General features: G+C 32.5%; 1 protein-coding gene across 1 annotated transcript; it reads right to left on the bottom strand.

The window, feature by feature from the left end:
- Positions 1–5,572: 5,572 nt before the first annotated feature.
- LOC138322492 (uncharacterized) lies at positions 5,573–10,674 on the bottom strand. The gene is made up of 5 exons (XM_069266515.1): positions 10,525–10,674; positions 8,967–9,041; positions 8,150–8,270; positions 7,598–7,720; positions 5,573–6,962 (listed from the first exon to the last, which is right to left on the bottom strand). Exons 1-5 carry the CDS (start codon positions 10,561–10,563, stop codon positions 6,301–6,303), a joined length of 1,020 nt encoding a protein of 339 aa, XP_069122616.1. The 5' UTR covers positions 10,564–10,674; the 3' UTR covers positions 5,573–6,300.
- Between the last annotated feature and the right edge of the window lie 961 nt (positions 10,675–11,635).

Below are 11,635 nucleotides of genomic sequence, written 5' to 3'. Positions count from 1 at the left end.
TAAAATGGGTTTTTGGCAAACTGGATATTTGTTAACAGTAAATCAACAAAATTCGAAAAACAGAAACAATAAGTGAAAACATGAAATAAAGTTATGCTAGAAAACAACCACCCATTACTGATGATTTTGATGGCCATCTGGTTACTTTTGTAATGCAATTTAATATCCATTGTAGTCAAACAGCTGATGAATTCCTATACCTGCTTTCTAAAGTGCAGCGTGGTTGCTTTGATGACCAGCGGAGTCTGGACACAAAGAATTCAGAAATACTTGAATTCCTACAGAACAAATTTCATCATATCTCCGGACGGGAGAGGTCAATGAGGGGCTCGCATTAATATGTTGATAAATTAGGATAGGGAATTGTTATCTTATTGATGACAATGATAGGTAGCAATTGTAAATGACAACATTTATTTTTGATAACTAGGATTATAAAAGCCGATAGCGGACAATTATCAAATGAAGATTATGAAAGAGATTACGACATGCATTGTAATACTACAGTTCATTTTCGAATGGTTTTCAAATGTATCCTTTTATGTGAAACAAACACACGGTTCTTGCAGATAAGAATTTTGCAGATAAGAATACAAAAAGAAATACAAAAGGGACATACATTTAAAAAATTACCAATCACTTTGTTATATCACAACGAAATTATTGGTAATTTTATTGCAAAGTTGTGCTGAAGACAAATGACACTTTTCAGAGACAACACTGCAAGATATATAAGAACAATCGTATATGTGGTTTTGACTTTCTGTTAATTGTGAGAGATATTTCAGACAAAGTTCTTGATAAATGATAAAGCGACAAAACGACAAAACTGTGATGCAAATGACAAAATAACAATGATACAATATTTTCTTTTTTTCCCCTTAAAGATGCTCCACCGCTGACAAGTGGTATTTTTTCTCTTTCAAAAACATGAGCAGACAATTTGGTATTTTTCTTCAGTTAAAAGAGTTACTTACTTAACACCATTATCACCTTGGAAATGTTTGAGCTTCTAATTCTACTTCAAGTTAAAAATATAGAAAATAATTAATTGCATCTCGAAAACATTCCGTAGCACTATATCCTATATGTAATGAACTACATTGTACTGATTGCGCATGCACTAAAAGCAAACTTTATTACTTGATATTACTGTTTTATGTTAATTAGACTTATATATACATGATTAAACACAAATTATTGTTCATAGATGAACATCGTTTATGCTCTGTCGGCGGTGGAGCATCTTTAAAGGACCATTACCTTTTCCGAAACAACTTTCCGAAACAATTTTTGAGTTTCTTTAAAAACAATGATAACATAAGAAAATATTTATCGTTGGTTAAGATGGTCTACAATGGTAGAGTATACCTGGAAATAAATGTTTACGTCGTACATTTAAAGTTCTAGAATACGTCGAACATTTAGATTTTGTTTCGGAAATCACGGGACAGTAATAAGCATTAAGTGCTGGGGGAAGCACACATAATTCTTTAAAATCAAAGACAATAATTCGTTTTTCATACAATGAAAAACAATTGCTTTTAACATTGTAATTAGGTCTAATGAGGTTGGTGACAACAGTTTTGGCAGTGATGTTATCATATGTGCTCACTTTAAAATATTGCTAAGTTTCGTATGGAATTCTTTGCGTGATGTCTTCCATGCATTTCATTTCTAAAGATGTTGACAATGTTCGGCGGTAAAAAAAATGTTTGATTTATTAGCGTAGAATTTATGGCGCAGTTAACTTTAATGTCAGAGCCTGGTGCTATTTCGCAATAAATTGAAATTCATAATGTCTTATTGGTTTTCCAATCTTGTCTTTTACAGAATATTTAATTTAATTTCATCAATTTATTAACGTAATGTCTTTGCATAATATAAATTATAATTTAATATTAATTTTACAAGTTAGTAACATGACAATGGTACACTTAATTTGTCCACATCATTCAAATGTTTTTACTGATATCCATCAAAATGTCAAATGTTTTTACTGATATCCATCAAAATGTCCTCTTCACTATCCCACCCAACATCCACGTATATAAAGAGATAGGCATTCTCTCATGTTTTCAATTAAACAGTACACACCAAACTTCGCACCTGTCAAGCATAATGTGATATGCATACATCCAATTATTTTAATGTATTACTTGGGTATATGCTCTCGATGGAATATTTTTTTTGTGATAATATGTTATCTTTTAGACCACACACCAATATTTGTGTCAAATCATCTACCTGTAGCTCAAAATGTTATCTACCATCTTCAACATTATTAGAAAAGTTTGTGCTTTTGTAGTTTCAGACCTAAACGCCTGTGCATACAATTATGTCAGGCATAAATTTCTTGAAACAAAAGTGTTAACTTCAGTCAAAAGTTTCAGCTTTTCTCCTAATGTAACATATGTGAATTTTTTTAATTGTTTGTTTTAGACTTATAATTGTGTTATGATTTTGAGGCCACGTCTATAACAGTTTCTATTCCCGTTAACGCTCAGCTTCATAGGTTGACAATATATGTGGCGAGTTAGGAGTCATTCATGTACTAGAGTAATCACAATGCGGATGATACAAAAGTACAGGAGCATATCTTTAAATGAAATGAAAAACAAAACTGTAACTAAGAATGTTGGTACTGATAAATGATGATAAATGATGAGCATCGAATGAGGAATGGATACCCTCCTACTAGAAGCCAACCAATGTAAAATTGTATATAAACGATTTGTTGAATAAACATTTTGTCTAAAAAAATCCAAACCATATCTATAGGTGATGTAACCTTCATGATAGCCACCGTGAAGTACCAATTCCGACTTCGCGTATTACATAGTTAGCTCCCTTGCGGTTAGGTATCGATTGTTACGTCATAATTGGTTGAGCGCAATTCACGTCGTTTTCTCCAAACAGTTTGACTTTATGCTGGCAAACACAATGACGTCATAATCAATACCTACCCGCAAGGGCAGATAACTTTGTAATATGTAAATACAAATTACACTTGCTTGGTGTAAACGTTGTAATGATGTTTCAGTGTTAAATGTGTTATGTTTGTTATCACGAAGATGGTATTTTCATTCTTGTACTGATTTCATTAAATCATAAAAATTATACGCGCGTTACAAATGAGCTTTATGCGTTGCTTCAGAAAATGAAAAATATCTACATACTAGTGGCATTTGTATTTTGTTTTTCATTACCCAATATGATACATGTACCGTTATAAACAAATAAAATAATATCATGTCAGAAAATTTTTTATCCCTGCACAATAATGGTGTGCGTTTTGCATTTTATCTAATAGATCAGAAAACAAACTCTGTACACTAGGTCCAATCAGTGATACGTTATAATAAAGTAACGTTAGAGTAAGTTTAAACAATAATAGTCTCTTGATGACTTCGCATCACCGCAGTTGGTAGTACATTGATACTATTAGGCGAATACTGACGATATCAACCAACTATCGTGTGCGATTTATTTTCGCACATTTCGCGATCAAAGTAAATCTCCGAAAGTTTATCTCCGCGAATTGATATCTTCCACACTTTTTGCCCAATTTAATTCAAACATATTTCCATTCAATTTTAATCCACAAAACTCGATCTCCGCGAAAATGTTTTGAATCAGGAATCGCGAAATTAAATAACCGCGCAAGAAAGGTGGTTAACAGTATATAAGTCCAATGCATAAAACTCAGTATTATATGAGCGATACTTTTACCCATCGCTTTTCATTCTGAAGTCTCATTTAAAATGAACATTTATAACAGAACCAGTTCCATCTCATTCTACTGTTTAGACTTGATTTTGATATAAGAGCTTTTTGGGTTTTTTATTTTAAGAATTTTAAGAGTCTATTTTGGTAACGTGATTTATGGATGGAAGTAAAATATTAATAACGATATGATATCAGATTATTTATATATATACGTGCAGATTATGTCAATTTCATTTTCAACCAATTATTGTTTGTTTTTTAATTTTGATAATTTTTGAAAATGAGAAAACTATCAGGAGCGAAAAAGCGATAAGGATTTCATTACTTAACAATTCTGATATCACAAAAGATGATAGTTAAACTTTCAAAATTTACTTGTCTTGTAATTTTTCTTTAAAGTATTATGATCTAGCTGTAAAAAATTATCAATAGATTAAATTATTTAAGGATTAATTTGAATAAATATTTTTATGTTATGGAAATATAACACTAAAATCTAAGTGTACTCTAAATAAACCGCTAAGCGGTTTATGATGCGAGTACACTTAGATTTTTGTGTTATATCTTCATAACATAAAAAATCTATTCAAACCAATCCTTATAATTCGATTTACTAAAGATAATCTCTTCAATATTCAAAATTCATTTCGGGACTCTTTTGTCTAAACCATTACGCCGTCATCGCAGCCAATCAAAAGCAACGTTACGAACGGCGACGCCATTTTTTCCTTTATAGGCTGATAAAGTAAATTTTTAAGCCAATGAAAATGCTCGTAAAAAGCAAAATTGAATTAAATATATATATATAATAGAATCATTACTGTATGGTTCAGGATATGGGTAAAAGCTGCGTAAAGCAATATTGTCTTTTTTATTTTACTTTATTGCTGTCAGTTATTGTAAACAACTTCAATTTCGCGAGATATACATTTCAGTGTAATGCTACAGTGCTGGAACGCATTCAAATGTTCCGCGAATTATTGTATAAAAAGTAAAAAGAAATGCACGTTTACGAGTAAAAACTTGAATCAATTGAATAAAATAATTATGTTGACATGACACATGACACGGAATGTTCGCGAAAATGAAGTGGTTTACAGTATCTAGTTTGTACCAATGTAGTGATTTTTTAAAACTTAGTTTCATTTCATCGAATCACAGATACTTCATCTCTCTACATATCCACACCATTACATTGTCTTGAACACATGTTTTAGAATATTGAATAAAATACCTTTTGAAACCTGTGATTTTGTTAATGAAGTTCACTGAAGCTGAAATATACAAGTCAGTTGCTAGTATAGTATACAATTTATAATCTATAATTAGATCCAGAGAAGATACTGTATGCATCTTTTTGCAGGAATCCATCTTTCACAAAATTTATAGTGGAAGGGGGGCTACTCTTGTTAAAAGTAGCAGTGCACTAAATATAGTTCTAAAATATCTACATTATTAAGCTAAATTATAGTTATATAGATAATGCTAAGTTAAATACTTGTATTTTAGTAGACCTAGTTTCATTTTACCTTAATTATACACTTGGTTATTCTGACAAAACTTTGTTTTATACTATCGGGAGATATGGTTTGTATTTTTTAATATAATGTCATACTGACTCCTCAAAACGTGACTCAATATTTGCATAATATCCAAATGTAATTGTATTAACAAATGTGTTTCGGTTTTGTCCTGTTGAAATCGGAGCGTAATTAATTTCATTTTTATAACAATTATTTTATTAATAAATGAAATTATGCTCGTTAATGCGTGTTAAGTCAAAGTGGGTACAGTATAAAAACGTACTTCAAACTGGTGTGATAAGTAAAACAATCAACGAATGTTTTATCTGTACAAATATCTTATTATCAAAAACACAAAACTACATGAAATACAAACAACACATCGTATAAAACGTCTAAATCACGAAGATATTACAAAACAGTATCATCTGTACAAGCTGTTAGCCTTAATACAAATTATATCTACAGGGAAATGTATTTTGAACGTGAAACATAGCTATAAAAAAAACACATTTAAAATGTAAACAAAGTCTATTTTGACCAGAAATATATATATATACATATAACATATTATATATTTCTTATTCTGATAGGTCATTAAAAATAGCTCACAGTTTCGGGAACTAATGTACTACATGTGTATTATATAAAATACTCGATTTTATATACAATGCAATTAGTTACCATACATATTGATTATAACATTTACATGCACATTTTTACAAATCTTTACATATTTACACAATATTGTGATGAATAGAGTCACATCATATATTGTAAATTATGTCCATAAATATATACTTCACTGCTTATGAATGTGATCAAAATTATTATCGACTACAAGTAATCAGAAGAAATTAACAAAAAAATATTATGCATGAACTCTTTTAAGTCCTTTGATATCCATTAAGAAACACATACGTAGTATCACTTTATGTAAGCTTGAAAGAGTTATCTCCCCTCGTATAGCACACCCATTCGTATCTGATGTTAATGGAAACTAGCTAAAATATGAAAAAAATGAATTAAATGTTGTTTTTATGATATTCTAGATCCATTGATTGGCATTGTTTCCTACTCCAGTGCTAAACTGTTGACTTCCGGCGAACTCCCCTTGGCTTCCCAATCCCAGGTTGAGACCGGAACCTAGCTGCGAACCTCCTAGCTGACGTCCGGTCTGGAATGAACCTGTGATCTGCTGATTTCCTAACGATCCGCCTGAACCTAATCCAGCCCCTAGTCCACCGTTTAATCCACTAGTGGCCAATCCGCCGTTCAATCCATCATTTAGTCCACCATTCAGTCCACCATTTAATCCACCATTCAACCCACCACTCAATCCACCATTCAGCCCAGCACCACCAGTTGTTATTTGGCGGTTAAGAATGGTTCCTCCGTTAGCCCCTGTTCCACCGAGCCCCGTGTTCAATCCCCTTGTCAGTTGTTGACGTCGTCCTAGTCCTGTATTCATGGCTCCTCCGAATTGTCGCATACCATTGCCAAATCCAAGTCCCCCGCCGATTTCTTGTCCTCCAAATTCAAACTGGTCCATTCCATTCAGTCCCATGTCTCCATTCATACCGAGACCTCCTCCCATTCCCCCGTTTAAACCTCCGTTTAATCCCCCATTCAGACCGCCGTTCAGACCTCCAGTCATTCCGTTCCCCATTCCACGGCCCAATCTACCACCAAATGTCTGGCCGTTTAAGCCTGGAAAAAAATCAAGAGTATTATTTAATGTGTAACTTCTTGTCCATTTGAATTATTAAAAACGATAAACTACTGAGCATGAAACCCTCCATTACAAAAGAATAAAAACTAAAGTGTCTGATATCTTAATAATGTTTTAAATTCTTCTTCTTGCTAAATAAAGATTTACCGGATCAGGGTTATACAAAGAAAGACGCTTGAAACCAATTGCATCCTAAAATTATCTTGCAATTTCGGTGTGCGCTTAAATGATTGTTTTTGCTGTGATTTGGGTTTCTATTAACATATTTAGCCTTTGTAAAATATCTTCATGTCTTCTATTCTATAATGCTGATTTGTTTGTTCCACCAATAACGACATATTTCTAAGAAATAAGACTATTTCAATATACTAGTACGCGATCAAGGTAAATTCCTGAAAGTTTGTCTCCGCGAATTGATATCTTTCACAATTCTTGCACTGTTAAATTAAAAAATATGTTCATTTAAATTATTCAGCGAAAATGAAATAGAAATCGCGAAATTAAGTTGCTTTACAGTATCTATTCAGTAAAACATACATTCGAGGCTTTAAAATAGCAAATTTTTGTTCACAAATATAATTTTAATTTCAATCAATAACCGGTTATCAATTACCAAGTCCAGCTGTTCCTCTCCCAAATCCACGACCTCGCCCGACATTTCCGGACATTCCTCCGAATGGGTTTCCGATACGTTGGGTTCGCATTCTTCCTCCTTGTCTAGCCAAAAGTGCAGCCGCTGTACAACAACAATGAGGTCGACATTAAACTTAGAATAACAAGGGATAGCATTGATTTCTTTTGTTTTATCATAAAACTTAGTTGATAATGAAAGAACACACTAAGAACACACTACGTTTGATATAACCCAGTTGCTATACAATCAATCTTGATGTGATGATACCTCCAGACCTGAAGTTATTAAAAAGACAACAGAGTTTTAGTTCTATTAGTTCTAGTTCACCTGCTCAATTTTGAAAAAAAGATCAATTCAAGCAAAACGTTACTGTTTGTTAATATTCTAGATACTGCTAGTCGAGTAATTTTGTAAGAAAACTGGGAGTGAAATTTTTTAATGCACGAAAGTTCTGCATATAAATAAGCATAAGAGTATGCAATACTTAATATATTATATTTCATTTGCGAACAAAACATGAACTTTGCTTACGTCTGATACCACGTGTCCTGCCATTCATCCTATCGCAGACCGCGTGGGGAATGTCTGCATCAAAAGCCTGGTTAGCCCTACATCTCAAACCGGCGGATTGACATATCTGGTTTATTCGGCCCTGTAAAGAGAAAAATAATAATATACCTTGCTATTGTTTAATATCATTCAGACAGTCGTCACAAATATATATTATGTTCTACAAAACGCAAGAACGGCATCCTCCCTCTGCAAGCGTTACTATCACTATCACTAACACAGACAATTTGTGTATAAGACTCATCAACAGAAATCGATCGGTTGAGTCATAGTGCACATGCACCGGCTTTAAAGTTGTGAGTCGCTCCTTTGTAGCATAAGAAATCTCAAAAATGCCTTTAATTGTGCATAGTTTTTCTTTTGACCCTTTATTATGACATGGAACATTATGTAATGTTTCTAGTGGATATATTGTATAACGACAGTTATGTCAAATTCTGGTGTATCGAGGTTTCATGACTTTAGCATAAACTGATGTGAACGCTATAACAATTGATTGAGTGATAACAAGGAATCGCAACACAAAGTATTAAATATATTTTTATATTTTTCCATAAAGAAATTAATATTAGTGAACATAAAGCTGATATGAGTGCAGTATGAAACCTACAATTTGTTTATATTTTACTTCTTTGATATTTTTGACTAAGCCATACAAATATGGCTCCACGTTACATATGTCACAGATGGAGAATTTTTTATTTCTGCTATCTAGTCAAATTGTTTCAAGAATATTTCTATAGAAGCAACGTTTCTAATGGTGAAAAAAAACGCTTACCGTGCAGACTCTGGCGATTTGGGACGGGTCACTTTGAAGATGAAAGGCGGAAACAACTGTTATACCGCACACAAACTGAAAAGAAATAACAAAACACATGCATTCTTGATAACATACGATGAGAAATGAATGTAGATAAGAAATATAGTTTCATTGTCGTCTTTACTCAAAGATGTCGAGCTTTATAGATATCAAGTTAGTATGAGATCAAGGAAGCACAAATAATTAAATACAAAATATATTTTTTTCAATCCTTCACATTTTTACGCTTAATAATTTTACCAATTCAAAAACCAGTTGACATTTTATGATAATATTTCATAATATATTTCTGATTAAATTGACATAAAATTGTCATAGTAATTGAAAGGGTAATGATGACAACCAAAGTCTCCAGAACATAGTGGTGTAACAATTGGTAGTGTTGATATGATATGTTATATATGATCTACTTATTACGTCATGTTGTTGCTTATCTATTCCTATTGACAATTATCAAATACTGTATATTTTTCTTTCACATGGTGCATTTTTTTATGGTAAAAAATACTTTTGCCAAAAACATCGACTGGTTAATGAAAATGAATGACAGATTAAAAACAGAAATTAATGAAAAAAAAAAAACATTCTACAAGATAAGTGTATGAACATAACCAAATTAGGGCAAATTCGGTACACGGATTTTCAGAAACATATTCAAACATCTTCAAGCATTGTGTATTGTGAGCGTTTGGACATTCCAGGAATGGGCGCGGCTGATACAAAGTACTTATTATGAAGTTATATGTATACTTAATCGTACAGTTACTGTCACATTGATATGAATATGTCCAAATATAAGGTGAATATTGACGGCTCATTATACAGACACCAGACGTATTTAATATATATATATATATATATATTGTGGTCGATTACTAAACTGACATTAGTAGGAGAAATATTAGACAGAGTGGATATTGCCGGACAGTCTGTGCATCAGCTAATGGTCAGTGTGGCACGCAGTGAGTGACAGGCCGCGAATTGATGAGGACTTTGACCTAGTTCATATCCTTTTATGGCCGAAGTGTCTTCTGATTAATTGTAACGCATTTTTGACTACTGTAAGGTATTTTTGGATATACTGGAATCTAAAGTAAATATCTATAAATGTCATCCCGAATTAATACTGAGGCGTTTCGTCCTGAGGCAAGGTTAAATAAAACTGCAAGTTTGTGTTTCCAAGCATTTTAGCTCTAAACTATTTTATACAATAATGTGAACTTTTCAAATGATAAAGCGTTTCATTTAATTTATGACTTTTAACAAATGAAGCCAATTAATATTTCTCAATAAAAATATAAAAACGTCGTATATAAAGTAACATAATGCATTTATTTTTCTTCATGAAAAATAAATCACTTTCCTTCAGATAAATATAAATATGTATTGCACCTACCATGGATTCATTGCTGTTATAACATCATATATGTGCTAATGAAGAATGATATTACAAAAAAATAAATACAGCCAATAAAATATGAAAAAATGCATAAGCATAAAACAGCCAAAAACATACCGATAAAAAGAGGCCTAGACTCGCTACGGATTTCTGCATCTTGACCAGTCGAGATAATTCCAGTGAATGGTCAGTTTGCCGGACACTTGGACGAACACCTCGCACGTCAACAGTTTACATTAATCACGTGTGAACAAAAGGTGGGCAGTAGTGGCAGGACAGGTGCAAGACGCACAGGTATGACTTATAGCATCCCGGTCAGCCAGACTGCCCTCTGGCTATTACAATATCTATGTGGTGAGATTTGTCCTTGGTATGATCAGCCCTGGTAGATAGTTTTTACATGTGATAAGCATAATGTGATAAACACATTGACATTAGTAGCATTATAAGTATTTTACACATTCTGTATCGAATCGGTATATACTATAGGACGTCGTAGTGCGTGTGTTTACAAGGAAATAAGTATGATGGTCGCAAGTGCCAAGAGATCATAATTTCTAATCAATATTATGCTAAATCTCTATTAAAACAGTGATACTTTTATTATCATAGCCCAACATATATATTCCTTTCTGTTCTCCGTGATAATCCAATTACATGGTTCTTTTACTCATTTTTTCCCCTTTCGTCTCTTTTTCATTTCTTTATGACTTTTTCAAATCTCTAATTAAAAAAAAGACTTTTATTCACCTTAACAGTAAAAAATATTTCATTCAATATTTGAAAAGCGGAAAGCTAAAACAAATTATCCAGAGTTTCTAAGACTTGTTTACAATGAGGTTTGGTGTGGTGTGGTCTTGTAATGTACTTGTTAGTAAGGCTCAGTAAAATGAATTTATTTTTCGTGAACGATTACGCGATTCATGTCCAACTATTTTATAGTAGTAAATGTAAATGAAGTTACATAATTAAATCAAATTCAGGCGACTAGAGTTTTACAGGTAAAAAAAGAAACTTTTAGTCATATAGATCGACACTTCATGTCCGTAGTGCAGGAAGACTTAAATATATGACGTCACTAATATAGGCGATTAACATGCATGATTGCCTAAAAATTACGTCACACCGCGCCAGATCAATGGTCATCTCTTACAAATTAACATGGAATTTGACAGATCATACAAAATATCTATACATACGTTCATCATTCGAACATATGTAATGGGCG

This window comes from Argopecten irradians, chromosome 4 (genome assembly GCF_041381155.1).
Source record: "Argopecten irradians isolate NY chromosome 4, Ai_NY, whole genome shotgun sequence".
Classification (NCBI taxonomy): Eukaryota; Metazoa; Mollusca; class Bivalvia; order Pectinida; family Pectinidae; genus Argopecten; species Argopecten irradians.
This window is presented reverse-complemented; position numbering and strand designations above follow the sequence as displayed.